The sequence below is a fragment of the Patagioenas fasciata genome, chromosome 4, assembly GCF_037038585.1.
Source record: "Patagioenas fasciata isolate bPatFas1 chromosome 4, bPatFas1.hap1, whole genome shotgun sequence".
NCBI lineage: Eukaryota > Metazoa > Chordata > Aves > Columbiformes > Columbidae > Patagioenas > Patagioenas fasciata.
The window spans coordinates 76,087,819-76,107,596 of record NC_092523.1 but is presented as its reverse complement, the minus strand read 5'-3'; the positions used below and the strand labels follow the sequence as shown (position 1 = coordinate 76,107,596).

General features: G+C 39.1%; 1 protein-coding gene across 2 annotated transcripts in view; it reads right to left on the bottom strand.

Moving 5' to 3' along the window:
- Window positions 1-19,778, bottom strand: part of MANBA (mannosidase beta) — a 43,964-nt gene that overhangs the window by 7,983 nt on the left and 16,203 nt on the right. For both annotated transcript variants that reach the window (XM_065836081.2, XM_071808235.1), the window contains exons 6-14: window positions 18,957-19,132; window positions 15,852-15,962; window positions 10,786-10,937; window positions 9,892-10,009; window positions 7,048-7,134; window positions 6,348-6,515; window positions 3,604-3,822; window positions 2,128-2,292; window positions 818-962 (exon numbers count right to left, since the gene is read on the bottom strand). In XM_065836081.2, the coding sequence (XP_065692153.2) occupies window positions 818-962; window positions 2,128-2,292; window positions 3,604-3,822; window positions 6,348-6,515; window positions 7,048-7,134; window positions 9,892-10,009; window positions 10,786-10,937; window positions 15,852-15,962; window positions 18,957-19,132 (1,341 nt within the window). The remainder of the gene's footprint in view (window positions 1-817; window positions 963-2,127; window positions 2,293-3,603; window positions 3,823-6,347; window positions 6,516-7,047; window positions 7,135-9,891; window positions 10,010-10,785; window positions 10,938-15,851; window positions 15,963-18,956; window positions 19,133-19,778) is intronic.

Genomic DNA, 19,778 nt, shown 5'->3' with positions numbered 1-19,778 from the left:
GGGGAACAAAATCAACAAAATTTCGTGGAATTATGGAAAACATAATGTTCTTTCTTACTCTGCTATCACAGTGGCTCCCTTTCTGTACATTCTGTCCAGATGCATACATGCATCTGGACAGCTAAGCCAAGAAATAAAACTGGAGATTTGCAGGACAGGCCCTTATGGAAACAGAATTTCTTAGGAGTCTCCAATTTTAAAAGAACTGTTCTTTCTAATTTTAAAATAATTAAACTTGTAAAAAAAAAAAAAAAAGCCAAATTTCTCTGGAAAAACCTGGATATCCCACACAGTTTCAGGAAGATGCAGCTCTACACAAGAAAAGCAAGGGTAGTTGAAAGTTGACCTCACAAGGGGGCTGTGAGCTCAGTCTTAACCATGACTGTTCCTAACAGGCACCTTTGTCTGGCTTCAACGATACTATTTCCCTGGGAGAAATGAGAATACAGCTTAAATGAAAATAAATGTATTTTAAAGAAATTAGGAGCTACGTATGATTTTAACTTCTGTAAAATAAAACGTTACTAAAACAAGGGTAAGAGTAGGTGGCTGCTAAATCTGAACTCAAACAGCAAGGCTTCCATAGGAAGAGAATTGCTTTGTTCTTTACAGCTCTTCCACTCCCACAGACTATTAGGATGATGCTGAAAATCACTTTTTGGAAAGCATTTCTAAAGGATGGACAGAAACATATTGAAAGTTCAAAGTTGTCCAAGAGAGAGAGAAAAGCCATATTTCTTCTCTTGATACTTCCAGATGAGGAAAACAAAACCAGACTGATAGTTGGTGCCTTTAACCAGACTGTCACAAAACTTACCCAAGGAAGCCCATGAAGGTGCCTGCCAGATGTCATTGAGTTGCCAGTACAGAGCTCCCATTGTGTGTCCTTCTCCCTTGACTATTTCGCTTTGACTAAAACGATAGAATTCTGTTTCTGTCTTTACACACTGAGCCTGCATCACCTTGGTTGACAAAGACATAAAATATATATATATTTATTTTGGTGTATTGTATTTTGTATTTTACTTTACTTTCAAAGCTTGTGCGTATATATTATGCAACACAGACTTCACAGTAATAGCACATAACTTTAAACCTGAGTCTTCAAGAGTACACATGTGCTCAAAAGACATCAGTTCCTATCAGCTCCCACCAGTAAAGACACAAGCAGTATCTTTAGAGAAACTCTGGAGGGATTACTTGCTGCCTTCCAGCCAGTGGGGATCACTGGGCAACAGTCTTTGAAAGTTAAATGGAAGACAAGGGGGGTAAAAACCCCACTAATAAATAGATTTTTAGAAATTAACGTAAATAAAAAACCTGTGAGTTGCAAAATGACATTATGCTGCACTATCTCCAGTAGACATTACCACAACGTTCACATCCCTATACTCTGAAATTGTAACACACGTACTCAGTATACAGTCGAAAATGTGCAACCCTTTTTCACCTGCACTCCCTCTTCTTCTCTCCTTCCCTACCTTGTGTTTAAAAAACATTTCTCAGAACTTTTCATCGGCCAAGTTCAAGAGAAGCCAAACAGTCTGTTATTTTCTTCACATATTATTAGGCTAGGGAGGTATTACAAGAAACTCAAAATAAAGGAAAATGTTATTCTTTAGGACAGCTCAAAAGGTAAAAATAACTCTTTGAATTAAACACTAGAGCCAATTTTAGTCTCTTTATCCTCTTTGCTATCCTTACTTTGGTATTCTTAGATTTTTTAACATGTTAGTAAGGTCCTGACAAACTTAACCCTGCAGAAACTCTCACAGCTTTCTCAGCCAGGACCCCACCATGCAAGTTTTACTCCTGTTTTCGATTCCACAGCATCGTCTATCCTTGTTCTCTTGTCATCAGTGCCTAAAGTTCTCCAGATGTTTTGTTTCTTATAAAACTTGTTGTCAGCAGCTCTCAGACACTAAAAACTTAGTGAACATGCAGCTATTCCCATCAAGAATGTCTATGAAATTTTTGGAAAACAACAAAAGGTAACAGCACTTTAAACTTGCCTAAGAGCATTAAAAAGTTACTTCATATCATTTAGAAGTCACGCAGAAATCACAAAGAAATAAGCATGAGCTTATGAGTATTGACAGCTGCCGATACTGATGATATCATTGTTACCTGAGTGAGGTAAATCGTATCTTTGAACTTCTTGATGGGATCTGTGCTTTGGGGAAGTTTGAAATGATGCCCCACCAGCTGAAGCATCTGATCATTGCCATCTTCATGGTGTTGTCGATGGAGAGAAAAATTGCTTGTGTAGGACCAGTCCTCCACGGAGGAAACCTTTCAAAAACCAGGAAAGTAAGGGATCAGAATGAAAAGGTGAACTGCGCATTTAATGACTGACAGGATATTCAGGAACAGATATCCATTACACTCTGCTGATATCATCTAAATCCTTTAAAATTGATCGTCTATTTCTGTAGTGCCTCATGCACTACAACGATTTTGAATCAATAATACCCTTTGCTTATACTCCTTGTATGAATAAATGAAAGTAGACGTTGCTGTTTAATCCAGAAGACCAACTTTTGGCTGAATGGCATTTAACTTATTTGTCCTATGGTTCAGTTTGGCCGAGGGACCTCAGAGGCTTGCTTGCATTCATAGTAAATCAGAAACACCCTAGATTAAGATGAAAGAAAGTCCTCTGGTCAAACACATTTAGGCATAAGTTACAGAAGTTAGCAGAGTTATAAATTCAATAATAGTTAGTTAGTAGGTCTATCAATTTAATAAAATAATAATTAATAATAATAATAATTTAACCTGCCTCTGAACACAAAAGGTCATGAAACATTTTTCTTTCCATGAAGGACAACAATGCAGCATAGCTCATACAGTTATTATTGTCAAACTTGCATCGTAATCACAATTTCTGTAAAATATTTCATTTAAATTTATTCCTTTTTAGGCTGGATTTAATAACTTTCACTGGTATTAATACGGATGAATGCACTGATTATGTCTCAGATAATACACTTCACCCAGCAAACTGAAAGGAACATTCTGAACTCCTTTCAGTTGTTTGCATGAGTATCAATGTGATATTCAATGCCCTCTGAACAAATGGACAAACGGCACGATATGTCTCTGCTCCAACTGGATAAGTAAGATAGAATATATCATCTCTAAATCTAATGGAAGACAGAACCAAATCCTCTTACATGCAATACATAAAGAAAATAATTATTTAAGAGAAATGGGTAAAAATGGTAAGAATCAATATATTTTAGAATGCATCACAATTCAGCACTGGTTATGTTTCTTCTGTTTCTAAATGAACACACATCCTTAGACACAGCAAATGGAAAGAGATGTTAAGCAATCATTACTAAGCTATATATTAAAAAGAATTACTATTAAAATTAATAGCTTCATAACAGCCTCTCATCTAATCTTGGCTCCTCGAGGTAAATACATTGAACACTGAGGAGGGAAACGGCCCACACCTCAGTCCCACCCGTGCCATACCACACCTGACAATGCCTCATCCCAACTACGGGTCAGATGCTGTAGTTTGGTGGGAAGATGCTTTTTGCCCTCACTAAATGAGAGCAGAGGGGACAAGAAGGTGTGGAAGCCCAGCCTTACCTTTTCGATCGTACTGAAGGAAGGCCAGGATTGAAATCCGTACTCTGAAGCAAAACGAGTTTTAGGATACACTGTCCAGTTCCAGCAGTCACTGCTGTAGTCATAAAAGTGAGTGTCACCATAATGGGTATCATAAGGGTTCTGGGAGATCCAGCCTTCTTTAATCGACTCCAAGCCATTGGTGGGACTGGATGCAACGAAAGGACGACTCTTATCTTCCTGAGATTTAAAACCAAATCAAAACAAAAACACAACCTGCTCACAAAGTGATCAGTTTTTATGAGCTCAATACATAGACCACATTTTGAAGGGGGGGTGGAGCACATGCCTTTTCCAAATTTCTGCATCACCACCTAGGAAACATCCCACTTTGCACCCCGACATTCATCATCTTTACTTGCTTATTTAGCTTTTTATTCATGTTCTTGGAGGACAGATAGTGCTTGTGCTGCTGTTCTAAGGGATTCTCTCCTCACATCAAGAGATCTATCTTTATATGCTTCTAAATTCTTAATGAAAGCTATTTAAAGTGTGCCTCATGAAAAATAAACTCAAGGAACATTAATATTTGAGTACTGTGACTTCTTTATGGAAAATCATTTCTTTTGGAGTGTTTTTCCAAAACATGATTTTCCCCTAAGTATTCACCTAAATTTAACCCTAACAATTTGACCTTAACCTAGATATTCCGCTCCTAACACTTGCATGGTAGCATTGCAAGTTATTGTCATTTTGGCTGGCTCTTCACGCTAAGATAGACGAGAGTATAGGAAGCGTTACATTTCAAATTGTTCAGCGCTGCCTTTATTTATAGCCTCAGTACATTTAGTGTACTCAACCTTTTAGCAGTACCCTCCTAAGTACTGAAGGAATCCTTTTGCAGGTATAATTCATTTTGCACACTACTTGTAGTAAAACAGAGGCCTGAGTTAGTTACCAGGTGCATTTGCAGCAATTGGCTCAAATACAGCAAAGCTCTTAGACACGTGCTTCATTTTAAGAAACAGTCCCATTCCCCTCCGCCTCTGTTTTTTGTTTTTTAAACGTTAGTAATTAATAATTAATTGAAACAATTTACTACAGGATATCCAGGATTCCCTGAAGTGTCTAGCTCAAACTTCGAAGGCTTTTTAAGCTTTCCAATCCAGTACTGCTAGCAGTTCCAGGTCTCCCCAAGTTGGCTTGTATTACACAGGACCTGAAATTATTTAACTGTGCTTCCTTCTGGCACTCAAAAAAAATAGTTATTCTATGGGTTTAAAATAGAAGAGGATCCATCCTGGACAGCAACACTGCACAAGTGAACTGTAACCAAAAACCAGTATCAAGTCGGAACACCTCACTTTGCTGCACATGTACTGACCACCTAACTCGTGTAGCTGATCACAGGAACACCATAGCATATCTTTACAAACAACTCTGTTCCAAAACCCTTAACTGAAATATAGAAATCTAGAACCAAGATGTTAAGCAGGAATATAAGACACCATTACCATTTAGAATACATAACTGCCCTCAAGAGTGGGATCCTTTCCTGCAGGTTCTTTCAAACCTGGCCTCATTTTTATTGTTCCCTCGTATTTCAACTTTTCCAGTAGAAATGTATTCTAAATTCTCAGAGTACAACCACTCTGACAATGCTGGTAGCCTCCAATGACAAGCACTAATACCACTGTCACCTACAGACTGAGTGCCTGTCCTAGCAAAAGGAAACTTCAGGTCATGAGCATCATAACGTGAAATGTCTGCCATCCTGGAAAAGATAGGGATTAGACTAAAATTATCATACCCTGAAGTCAATAAGATCCTGCTATACAAGGGATAAGTGAGTAGGAAAATGCTACTTTTAGGTTTAAAAAACCCTCATGTTCTTGTTGAAGAGGAAAGGTCTAACTGGACAAAACTCTTGCAACATTTTGTTTCTTAGCTAACAGGAGAGTTAAGAATAATCACCTGTGGTTGAAGCATTGTGTTTGTTAACCACTAGACAGTTACACAACAACAGCTTGGGACTTATAAATCAGTTTCACTCAACATGCACACATAAAAGTCAGTTAAAATCATATTCCAATAAATAATGAAGAACCGCACTACTTCCAGGCGGTAAAATTAAACTACAAAAGCTGCACAAAGCAGGTAGTGCCAAATCACAGTAAACTTCATCACAGATTCCAGATGCTTCTGGTCTGCATGCCCACCGTTTAAACCTTATGTCAAGATATTTTATTTTGTATTCATATACTGTAAAATACCACTAATCTGTTTTTCAAAAACACACAATATAATAACTAGACAGTATCAGGACAATGTTTAGCATAGCTTTTGTTTAACCTACTTAAGCCAAAAAACTTAACAAAATCAGGATAAAGGAAATCTGATCATCTAGATTAATTAAGTAATGGGCAAGTTGATTTTTTTTCCACTGGAAGTGAAGGTATTTATGGAGTTATTACAAATAGGAAGGAAAAAATAAGTGATATCCACAAAATTTTTCAGGTCTTCCTTAAGATATCACAAACTGTTAGAGACATAAGTAATTTTTTGGTTTGTTTTACTTTGAGGATAAGTCCTGAGTTTAGGGAGTTGTTTACAAGAGCCAGGAAAGTGCGGTTCCTCAATAATGTGCTGGTTTTCATTTCTCAAAGGGATTAAAAAATAAAAAAAGAACTCCAAGTTGTTCAAATTACAAAAATTAAAATCTTTTGCCAAGCCATATCCCCCTAGAGTTTCTTGAGATCACTTACAGCAAGAACTATTTCTTGGATGTTCTTCACATAAAGCATCACGTAGTCTTTGATATAGATTTCTCTGTCAGCAGAAGGTATGGAAAACCAGTTGCTTGCAATTGCTGCTTCATTTTCATTGTTTCCACTCCACAGAATAATTGATGGATGGGATTTTAAACGCCTCACCTGAAATACAACGTACTGTTTCAGAAGGCGAGCAAAATTACTTCTCTTAAAAATTAACAAAGAAAATAACTTCACTACTATTTGAATTACAAGTCTACATAGGTTGAGCCTACAATTCCTGGTTTTGTCTGCACTGTTGACTACTCCCTCAGCTCTCCACGAGGCTCAAACTTTTGTAATACGTGCAAACTTTTAATATGCTGACATGTATCCACCATACGCACATGTGTATCTCCAACTTTATCTACTCAGCCACATGGAAAGGGTAAATTCTGTGCTAAGGCACAGTGCAATCATCAGAGCTCACTCTCAGAAGACAGCAGTTTGGACATGAGGAAGGCCTGTACCTCTGCTTGACGGACTACTCCTGCAAGGAAGTTAGCGAGGATTTAGGAAGGTTACATTTTGTGTCTGCTACATAAAGGTACACTAAAACCATTCCCAAGTAAGCATTTCTGGAAAGCTAACTAATACAGTCAGTCAATCAAAGCTAGGTAATGGGAAACAGAGCTTCAAAACACGGACAAAATACCTGATGAGAAACTTCTGCTCTTACAGATTCTAAATAATTCTGGTCAGTTGGATACAGCGCACATGCAAACATAAAATCCTGCCAAATCTATGAGGAAAACAAAAGAAAAAAAAATCTGTTAGCAAACCATTTTACATACTTGAAAAACATATGGTTATTGGGATGCACAATCATTTATTCAGGCAGACATGATTTATGTCAAAAATAATTAAAATCTTCTATTTCTTTTTCTTTGAAAGTACCACCTGAACAATCGCACCCCTCCATGGGGTTCAGTGTGTGCACACTCCACCGTGTATTTCCTCAATATCACAGCTGTAAAATATTCACCCTTAGGAATCAGATCCTGACAGTCTATACCGCTCAGTGGAATACTGCTCAGTAGAGGGAGTTCAGTACGTTTCAGTGGAATAACTGCAACCTATGTATTGCTCGAATGTGACCGTGGGGCAATCTCCAGCTGAACACAACAATTTTGTATTGACTACTTTGCAGGTGTAACACCAAATCCCCACTGCTTATTAAAAAAATGAGAGAGTCGTTCTTCTGACATGGTATCAAACACACTTAACGGATGTTCAGATGTACTTGTTAACAAAGCACTTCGACAATGAATGCACAAACTGATCCCAAAAAGAGCAAATCCTACCCAGTAAGAGGGGGCAGAAACAAATGAGATCCTCTAACGCCAGTGATCTTTCTCTTAAAACAAAGATCAGGTAGATACCACTAGAGAAGAGTAAGCCTTTCAACTCAATAGTGAAATCTATTTGTAGCTTGAAGGAAAAAAATTACGAAAAAGGGGAAAGGAACCCAATGAGACAGGCAAGATCTCGTTTTACCTGTTCTGTCCTCTAAAATGATGTAACTTATAGACTCCTGACAGTCTATCCCAAATGTTAACAGAAAGATCTCTTGAAGGGGCACATTAACCCAAAGGAGTCTGTAGGAAACTACACTTCCCTGCACATGGTGCTACATAAGCACCAGCGCAGCTCCTCATAAAATTGCATTTTCCTTGCAGTGAAAACATCCTTTTCCCTTACTTTTTTCAGCATACGTTTCCCAAGAAAACTGAAAATAAGGATGAGGATAGATGGAGGTAATGAATCCATTAATAATTGTTACAATCCTAGCGCTGTATCAAAAAAGCAAAACTATTGCTGAAGAATCAGTGGCTGTGTAGAGTCAAAACTCTACTGAAATAAACTTTCTCTTGCCATTTCCCTCAGTGAGCTATCACTGTTTTTCCTTAAGCACAGTTTGACTCTAACGCACTTTTAAGCCTTTGCAAGACCATCAGAAGAAACAAAACCAAAAGCCTCCAGCACCACCCCCTCCAGAATAAGGGTCTGATTTTCTGCATTTACTTGCTATTTTGGCTGCTAAATAAGACCCAAATCTTGCATTGAGCACCATACAGGCACAGATCTAAGCGGCCTACTTAGGTGCTTGGTGTCAAAAATGAAAGAACTGTAAGTACTCAGAAGCCCTGAAAATCAGGGCACTCATTCAGATGACTAAAATAGATGTAACATTTTATTTTTTTCAAGCACACGCAGCAGAAAGCAGCAAGGTATCAATTCTGTTTCCCCACTTTTTATGCTGTAGAGAAAGACCAAACACACTACTTTGGATTTCAATACCAGATGCAACTTGGCCTTCACTCATCTAGTCACTGTTTCATCAAAACTTACTAACATGTGCCTCCAAGCTCATCTAATCAAAGGTACTCATCTACAATTATCAGTGTTTGCAGCAGGTGTTCCCCTTACACCTACATTTATAACTCAATTATAGTTTGTTCAAAATGGCCCTTCAGATCAGGCCTTCCACATTTGGCTTCAGGCCAAGTGAAATATTTTTGGTTTAAAAGTTAGAACAAAAAAACCCCTCCAAGCCTTTTCAGTTATTGCTACAAAAGAGAAAATACTTTTAAAAGAAAAATCTATTTCCACAGCAAAGAAGAACATTAAAACACTGAAGAAGGCAGTTATAACTCGGAGGTGGCCGAAAACACAAAACTCAAATACAGCAGGCCTTAAAGCCTCCTTGAGGTCAGATTGCAAGGCCTTTGCTCACAACCGGGGCCACATACTCAAGCACTCAGTTTCTTCAGCGAGGCTGTTCTCATATGAGTAAACCCTAAACACAGGTGCAGGAAAAATATTATTTGATCTTGTGCATAACCCCCTTTCCCATGTATTACTTGTTTCACAACTATCTGATTGAGTTGTAGGTCCCTGTTGATGCCTACAGGGCTCATCATTACAGTGTAAACACTGTCATCTTGCACCAAGTGCCATCACTAGTACCAGGTTCTCAGCTACTCATTCCTTCTCTCATCCTTTCCCAAGAAAGCAGGAAAAGTAGAACTGGGAGAGCGATGAGTTTTGGTCTGAAAAGAGATAAGAGTTGAAGTCACGGTGTTGTTGCTCTAATTTGAGGAAATGTAAGGAAGAGGGAGGGAAAAAGGGAAGGAGATGAAGGGGAGATCCTGGGCTGGGGAGGGAGGTGGGGATGAGTGAGGAACAGAGTTGTAGCCTCAGTAACAAGAGAAAATACAAGCTGGAGTTCTAATATGAAGTTTCCAAAATATCACTTCCAGTTTCAACAGACAGCCTCACTAATCAAAACGCATTCAACTTTAAAATAATAATAATAATAATAATAATAATAATAAAATCAGGTGATACGACTTCTCAGGTTGGTACTCTACCACATGCTTTGGAAAGATGGCTAAAACTTCTGTATTAAATCTCTTATTTAAAAATTGACAAGAACTTGAAAATAAAAATCTAATCCAAATGAACAAAATAAGTGTTCTGTGTCTATTGTTTTTACCATTATTCCTAGTTCATCGCAAATATCGTAAAATTCATCTTGTTCATATACTCCTCCTCCCCAAACCCGAAGCGCATTCATGTTGGCATCTGCTGCAGACTTCAAGAGTAGCCATAATCTGTCAAATACAAAAAGATTTATACAAATTTGGTGAACCTGCATCACTTCAGAGTTTCTAAGGTTATACCCAAAAAAAGCCCAAAAACAAAACCAAAAAACCACCACACAAAACCCAAGCATTCATCATTAGCAGGCAGTTTAAGACTATAACTTTGATAGAAACCAGACCACTTTGATAGCTTCTAGGCCTGCATGTCTGGACAGAGCTCTCAAAAAAGCAAATTTTGCAGAAAAATTCACTTGGTCTTGCTAACACTTATGAAATAGATGGAGTGACACATGCAACTAAGTGCTTTTACAGAAGTATCAGCAGGACCAGATTTAGAAATACTATATTTTATTAATCAGTTTGCTCTTTTCTCTTTAGGTATTGCTTTAAATATCAATCACCTGAACTCAAATCCTCACTTAAACTTGTTCAGAAATGTATATTCTCTTCCTAAATCCCACAATGCATAGCGAGAAGGTGGGTAGTGAGAGGGGGAGGAGTAGTACCGATGAATGTGTCCTAGACAATAGGATCAGACAGCCTGAGAATCACCCCTAAAAATACTTGAAAGGTCAGTAACCTGCGGACAGCAAACCACCACCTTCCCCTCACTTATTGCACTCGTATGCCTTGAACATCACTCAAGCCTATTAATATTAATTAAGCCCTAATTCTGAGGCCTCCAACCCACAATAATTAGTGTCCTAACTTGAAAGGAGTTCCTTTGATATCAGGAGGAGGAAAACATGATCCTTTCTCCTTAGAGAACATCAAATGTGGCTTACGTGTCATAGGTCACTCTGTCCTGGAAAGAATCTGCTGGAATCCAGTTTGAGCCTTTGATGAAAATGGGTCGGCCATTGATTCTAAAGTAGAAACTCAGACCTGGTGAGCCAGGAATAGGTTCCTGAACAAGTTCCACTGTCCGAAAATAGGCCTGTGAAGACATGAAACTTAGGTTTAAAGCAGACCAAAAAAAATTAAAATAAATGAAGGAAATCATTAAAAAAGGGATTCAACTGAACAACAAGAGCCTAGAATTTGTCAAGGAGTCAAAAGATGCAGTCTCATCTCTAAATTACTGTTTGATTAAAACACACTATAACAGGGACAAAAAGCATCCTTCTGATAAACCCGTTCACTTTTTAAAGTTACTATCACATTAAGAGAGAGGGAGAAAGTATGCTCAAGCAAGTGTGCATATGTACATGGGTATAAATGACAGGTACACATTTGCTTGCTGCAGAACTCAGTTTAAAGTCCAGGTGAGGACCAGCAAGAGGAATGCAAAGGTTGCAATACATCTGACACACCATTCACTCTGCAGTTTTCTCCTTACAGGAGACTACAGCAGCCACAGGTGCGAGTCTTGTCCCTGAATGCCTATTTTCAGGTTTATCCAGTAAAAGCAAAATCTTATTTTGCTGCCCCAAAATATCTTTTTAATAGGTGTAGCAATTAAAGAGAAAAAGACGTGCACGCAAACACAAACACCAGGTTGGAAGTGAAGGGCCCTCTGGCCACCGCAGCTGTGTTTGAACAGCATCATCAGCAATAAGGTTTCAGAGGGACCAGTTCAGCTAAATAACCACTAATTGTGTAAGGCATTAAAGGTCGTTCCAGATGAAAGCACATCTCAAGAAGAAGGCAAACTTTTACAGCTGCTCTTTCAGCCTAATATCTCATATTGTGTACTGCAGATGTTGAAAAATAAAACAATCATTTCTGCAAAAGTTCTCAAGAAATCATTGTGGACATTTTTGGGGACTTCAGTCAAAGCAACAATGCTGCTCTGAGGGGTATCCTGATGGCATCAACATGAACACAGTCAATTCCACAGCCAGGAGAGAGCAGTTAGGTGACTGCACTAATACTTTGTGCTGACCCCTCATTTGTAGAGGTGTCTTCCCCACCTGCCATGGTAGGCTCCTGCAATGTGTTACAGAAAACAGCTCTTTCAGGGAGGCTTTAGACTTCTTTTTCTCCTTCATCCTTGCCCCAGTTCACGTTATCTAGACCAGAAAGAAAAATCTCTCTCTTTCTGGTACCTGTTGCTCATTGTCATAGGAAGACCATTGAGAAATTAAATAAAATGAAGTGAAAATGGCAAATTTCAGCCAGCTCACACCAAGCAAGAAGTCTGGGTCAAGAACCACCTCTGTTTTTCTAGACTAGCCCTAAGATAGCAACCACTCCTCCCTCAAATGACTATTTGCTCTACCTTTTCAAAAGGTCAGCTTGGAGAGTACAGCCTGTTCTCTCTGCCACAAGCTACAGTTGGGACAAGTATTTGTCAGTATATCAGGCTAAAATTAACCTAGTTAAGTGTAAATGGTATACTTGTCTTTAAGATAAAATGTAATTTTTTATTTCACACAGCAGACAAGGCTGACGTTCAAATGGGAAAAGACTAATCCCACTGAGGGACCATGTTTTTTAAACTTTCAGCTTATCAAAAATCATACAGAGAGACAAAAATATTTATAGTGGTAGAGAAGACAATGAAAAAAAATCACTGCTTTTTGCACTTCCTCTTTGGTGCTTCTTAGTTAACTGCACAGTTATTAATTAAATACCTGGACAGAGACAATGCACATGACAAAATAGATGTATGAGTGGAGACCGCAGATCACTGACCTCAAACTAAACCCCTCTGCAGCGTGGCAATGACAAAACATAGAAACGGAATGAATTAAAAAAATGGGACTGGTTGCAAGTCCTGCAGTGTTTTCCAGTGTTGCCCCAGCTGGGCTCAGCATCCAGAACACTAAAGGCATTCCCAGCTGGAAAAAAACCTACAAAATCAGACCACTGAGAGGACATTTCAGACTCCCTGTCCAATATCTCATACCTGTACTGAGGACAGCACGCCCTGTCTTTTTACCACTGTGATCCCATTGCACACTAGGTCAGTTGAATATAGACTAGTATGATGAACTTGGCTTTAGGACAAAAGTCTTACATCCATTCCTAGAATTTTGCAGATTTATTTTAACATGAGAAGTTGAATTAAAAAAAACCAATCAGTATTTCATACAACTTTCATGTTTATCTTAACTACTGTGGGCCGCAAAAGTAAGAAACCTACACTATGAGTACTACACTAGCAAAAAAGTTCTAACTTTCCTCCAGTTATTTCAATTACTTGGAGAAAAACTCCTCAGTCTCCAGTGCAGCTCTTTTGCGTGTCACAAAATGAAATGGGATTTATAGTTGGGGCTCCCAAAGTATTTGGGAGATCCTCTTAATGGCTGTCATCAAACAGGTTGGGACTGTCTCAGGGTGCATTTGTAATGGAGCATTTATGTTAGTAACAGAAGTAATGTGACGTTGCTTTATTCATGCTCAAGCGGAACTCATGCAACTGGCCAAACCCGAGGCAATCAAAGAGGCTGAAACACTCAGCCAGGACCACCCCTACAGCACCTTGGCCACCATTAAATCTGTCTGACAGACCTTGCTGCCTGAGGACTGATCATCTCTCCCAATCTTGGAGCACAGAGAAGAGGGTCTCTAGCCCCCACAGAGTAATTAACTGGTTTGGGGCACAATTAAGAAATAGATACCTGTCTTTTTGAGGCACATATAACTGCTTTGTACCTAATTAAGTGACCCGTGGATCACATGTGCATTCCCAGATTTAGCAGTAGGAAAAGTAATAGGGATGAGGATGCCCAGAGCTGAAATATGATCACAGAACACCCCAGTGACCTAACAAATTAACACACAGCATGAAAGCAGTGTGACAACTAAAAGGCAAAAGGAAAGACTGTTGGAAGTTATGTTCAAAGGCCTGGGGGGAAAAGAGGGTGCAGAGGGAAGGAGGGAAAGGCAGATAAAGGTTAAGCTCTTCCAAGTATTAAAATAGCCTCATGAAATAAAAAATTCTGATGACAGTGTTGAAGAAATAACCATATAGAAAGATGGGAAATCAGACTCAAAAAGCAAACAAATGCCTCACAAGGCAATGAAAGCCATAATAAATTCCTTGATGTAGGCATGGCAAGAAGTAAAGCAACTTAGTAATAGCAAACCGGACAGGACAGACCCTCCCTCAAGAAAAACAATTTTATTCTGACATAATTTCTGCCTATGACCCGGAAATTTTCCCAGAGGATTAGTTAATGTTTTGGAGACTAACATGCCAGACACCAGAGAGTAGTTCAAGCTAGAGGTAGCCTAATCTGACATAAGACCAAGCTGTGTTTTCTCACATACACAGTTCTCACCCTTTAGTTTTCAACTGTCCAAAGTTATGTAGATATCCACAGGGGGACAAACCACTTGTGAAATGTGCCACCCCTACGTTTTTCTTTTTGAAAAGAGGGGTAGAGGGTGTGAAACACACTGCACCTGAATACAGTGTTAGGTGGACAACAGAACAACAACTTTCAGGAACATTTTTCCCTGATCGTATCCCCTGAACTACTCAGAGTTCTTATTAACCCATATGAATGTTGCTATTCAGTCCTGCTGACATGACAGCAAATTGTGGCAGAACATGAAAAAACTGCATACGGAGCCTTTTTCCACTTGGACAGCTTGGGGCAGGCTATGTGTGTCAGAATCCAAGGCAGCTTCACCAAAAAGACGAAGGAAGAATAGATTTTACACTATGAATCTGTATATAAGCTTCATATGCTGGTAAATTTCTAATGTGGTGCATTTACCACCCCCTCCGCCCCTTTCCCCGTAAAGAGGAAAAAAGAAGCAGCCTCTGAATATCTTTTGTAGACCATGAAGTCCCATATGCCACAGGGCTCTATGAAATATTCTGATGCAATCAATCAGTTTTCCTATCATTGTGCACTTTTCAAACAATAATGATAGACTTTTTTTTTTTTTTACCAGCTTTATAGCCTTATTTCCTAGAACCAGGTTTTCTAGGCACAATATGCTTTGTTTGTTTGGTGTGGCTTTTTAATTGTTTCAAAATTAAATAGCTAATAATAACACAGAATTACTATTACGACTTCATAATCAAACTAAGGGTTAGCTCTACAAAGACTGGGACTCCAGGGGCTACTGCTTTTCACAGGCATTTTCACATGAACAAATCTCATAGCAAACAGTAGTTTTAGATGGCTGGTGACCAGATTAGTTTTTAATGAAGCAATATGCATCACAACCACCTAAGAGATGTGTAAATTTATGCCATCAACATGTGGAAACAACTACATAAGGAGTCCAGTCTAATTTGTATTTTTTTTTCCAATGGACAATTGAAAATTACCTCATCTAGGCTTCTTAGTAAAAACAAACATATAATTATACAGCCAGTATGTTGCAGGAACCCTTATGCAAATATCCCTGAATATTACTTTCATGGTCATATTTTAAGATGGTACCTCTTGTTAAACCTGAAGCACATCTATCACATTCTAACAAATGGATGGATGTTAGCTTCTTAGGAATGCATCTATCCCACAAGTTTTTAAAAACTGAATTTACAAGAAAAGTCTCAGTAATAAGCCTTCACATCATCTATAGAAATCTAAAAAGGTTTTCCAGTGCATGATGCAAAAACATGAGCTTGATATATCAAGTTTAAAAGTGCTTTTTTTGTAAGATAGGAAACTTAAAAAGTAAACACCTCTTCCTCTCTGAGCTTCCAAATAACTGTAGGCTGTCTTCCAGTCTGAACGCAAATAAAGGCATCCATACAAGCTAAGTCTACCAGAAAACACACAAATATATACTGTGACATTAAAAAACCTCATTTCTCATTAGCATTTTCATATGCATATTACAATCCAGCAAAATTTTAAAGAGCTCTAGATGTCTACTATGCAGAGCAGGTGTCCTAACAGTGCTAGTGCAATGCCAGCAGTAATCAAGCTCCAGGGCTTACCTTTGACAATTTCTCAATCTGGTGTCCTGTCTCCATGATGAAAGTTGTTGTCGTGTTGTATCCTGTTTGCTTTCCATGTCCATTTGGCCACCAAGCCTCCACTGCAGAACTCTTGAATGTACAAGAGAAAAAGTCAGAGCAATGTATATAAAACCATGCATAACATGCACCTAAGGGCTCAGATATCTTTGTGTGAATTACCACAGCTCTAATGAGTTTATGTGCCTCAGCTGGGACGTGGTAACTGGGATCTCTCTGGCTGCAGCTCTCTGGTGAAAATTATTTAAAGAGAAATGTGCAATTTCTTCCACTGAAGTTCGGGCTGTCACTTCATCTTGTGTCCACAATGGGCCATGAGTACACATACACATGTCTAACTGCTACCCCTCAGCTGCGCCACCCTGACAGAATATTCCTCCAAAACTCAAATATCTAAGTGTCAGAAGCAGACATTGCTCACTAGCTTCTGTATCATACCCCTCCTCTCATTGACACTTTTACCTATCACATACAACATTCAATATACAGGGGCGATGCTTTTCAGTTGTGATCTTGGTAATATGTGACCATACTGACTGCTTCATCTATGTCAAGCTTTTAAGTCAAATTATAAGTTTTATTCTCTCTTTTCAGTGTTTTCTGCTTTTTCTTTATCCTTCCTGATCACTTCATTAGTGCTCCATAATTGTTACAAACATAAAAAACCTGCCTCTAGGATGACACGATGATTTAATTTTCTCATTTTTCTAGTCACAGAGTAATATTCACATCTCCATTCCAGCAGCCTACTTCTGCTGCACAACCCTACTGCCAACAGTTGCCCATTGAGTACACAACACAAAAGTCATGGAAAGAAAGCACTAATGCATGCAGCCAAACAATGGAGGGATCAGCACTGAATGGAGCCATGTAAGAAGTGCCTCAATCTTTTCAAATACAGCGAGGCCAGAGAGCAGCCCAACAATATGTTTTGCTGTAGCCATACTTGGACAGAATCATGAAAATATCTACTAACGTTTCAAATTCCCCGATACAGAATTATCACAACTGCTTGTGCTGAATTACTAATCTCTGTATCGCACAGAGCAAAATGGAAGCACAAAATCAGCGTGCGCCTCAACAACACGGGAGTGTTTGCAGCTGCCTGGCACGGCTGGAGTGTCTCATTGGCCACTAATGATGTCACCCCCACGCTCACCATTAGCTGAGAAGCAAAACGCTGTCATGTTAGTAACACAGCACTCTGTGTGGCAACTGCAGGAAGGCTGCAATGCATCTCGAATGAGACACATCACCCAAACGTCTGCTGACTTCACAACATAATCTGCAATAAGCTCTCGACGAGAAATAAATTTCTGGTGAGGTCTCACTGTTTAACGTGCGCCACACAAGCCTGTCATACAGAGTAAGGGCTCCATTAGGCTCGTTGATACATGAAACACATTGCAGGGCATCTTGCAAGATCAGCTGATGTGAATTCATGCAACAATGCCTTTTATGTACAAAGAATAATAAACCACTGTTGCCTCTGCTCTGAAGGAAGGGCTTCCTCACAAACCTGCAGTCGTACCCCACTGACAGATTTCTTCTGAGCTTGGGGGTAGAGCAATTAATACACCAAAATCATTTTTGAAGTTTCGCATTGCGGTGCCTGCTTAATATAATCCCTGAAAAGGCTAAGGGTAGACTAATAATTGTTTGAAATTAAACTAGGTATTTGTAATTGCTCATGCAACTTGCCTGACAGATGACAACAGTAATAAAAATCATATGTTCGTATGCTTTCATGTCAAAATAAAACAAAGCACTTAAGTATGCAAGTCACTGAGCAAACATACTAGAACATAAATACCCTGCTTGCCTTTAACACCTTTTTTCTCCACTCAAACAACTGACGAGATAACTTGAGAATACACACATAATGCATTCAAACTGGGGAAACAAATGCCGAGTTACACAGCAATAATCAGTAAAGCCAGTAAGACATTCAAAAGTTGTATGTCAAACATTATAAACTGCCAGAATTGTCAGAAGTCCCAAATTCCTGCTCACAGCACATCGCTCACCCCCAAATCGAACCGTGCCCAGCAGTGAAGCAGCCACAGGGCTCCCACCCTGCACAGCCAGCTCTGCTCCAGCCCTGCGCTCTGAGCAAGAAGCCAAGACAAAGTTCATGATGCTTTTTGCCACACTGGGCTCCCTGCCTAATTCCAGATACGTACCTATCTGTCAACTAGAACAGACACATGGATTTTCTTCACCTCTCAAGTCTATATATCTTTTCTCAATTACGCCTGTGTGAAAAAACTCAACAGTTTAAAAAACAAACAAAACCACACAAACAAAACAAATTCTGTAGAAGTGAAATAATGGTGGTGAATTAAGTCTGCCACCACATAAGTTTCCCAACACTCTCTGAAGGTAAGCACACCAATTTTTTCTTCTTTCATCACTGGGATGCATACCAAATTCATAACTTTTCAGTTGAGTTCTCTCTTCATTAGATCATCTTTTAGTGCTCCAAAACTCCTCATAAGTTTTGTCTACCCAAGGGACTATAAGCCAATGTAAGGAAGCACTACTCCACAAAATTTCCACCAACCTTGCTGCCAGTCAAGTTCTTTGTAAGGCTCTTTTGCTTTCATTTACCTGAAAAGGTATCTAGTGAGAGGTTTGAGGAATATTTCCTCTCTTTCCTGGGAGACGTGTATTGTAGCACATTCTAGTCCCAGTCAGACCAGTAAACAATAGCATGGGATACAAGATACCTACTGCCAGTTAAGTGAAGTGACACAGGGTGTCCAATGGTTATCTACCTAAGTAGCTCATCTAGCAGTGGCTGTTAATGATGTAATCTTTTTGTTTTGCAGTAAGGTAAAGGCTTCATAATCTTTTTGACACAGAGCTTCATGGCCCCACAGACATCAGTTTTTAGAGAGGAAAACAACACTTTTCCTGTCCTGTGAGGGATACAGAACTGTTGTTAAAGTCACCAACACAGGAAGGGGAAGGAAGCCAAAAACTGGCATGGAGGCAGAAAGACACATTGGAAACCAGGGGAAATGTTTTGCAGTTGGCTGGGGTTCCACACTCACACCTCCTTACCTTGTTGATGTTTACAAGCAGCACAATGCTGCCTTCTCCAGGTTGAAGCTTCACACTGAACGTTTGCTGCGTTTGCAATTTGGGAATGTTCACAGTCACAAGACCTGCAAGTGGCTTGGAGGCGACTACATCAAAAATAGACTCGATTTCAAGACTCCACTGCTGAACACTCTTTACTAAGTAAAGAGGGGAAAAATGGGAATTTAGGAACTGTGTTAATATATGTATTAGTTAACATTATCTCTCACCAAAGAAACAATTCAAACACCTCAGATTAAATTTAACAATTTCAGTCTGTGTTTGAACCAGACCTACAGGGTTAATCATCTTGTTCAGTGCACTTGGTATCTGTGTTTACATTTACTAACTCAGAAGAGTTTTATTTATGTTTTATATATGTTTTATAACTCTTTTTTTCATTCAAAAGCCATCCAGGGTTTTTTCAGAGTTCTGTATAAAAGTCAAAGACCACGACACCAGTCACTTCATTAGGAAGGATTTTTTTCCCACCAACTCCCATAGACATTATATTTGCTTTTAGTCAGCACTCATATGAACACGGTACTCTTTGGGAAAGATTGTAATCACAAGGCAGTACAATCACTTTTGTTGGTGAAACAAAACCAGTATTAACAGAAAACGAGCTGAATTCATCCCAGAGTCACTAGACAAAGTGAATGGAGTTATGCTGGGGATGAATTGGGCCCATTGTGTCTAGACTTGATGGGCTGTATCTTTATGTCCCTTCTGCCATCCAAGTGTGGTACAAGAAACAAGTTAATGACTTCCCTGAAATCTCTCTGCAGTTACCTCAGGCAGTCC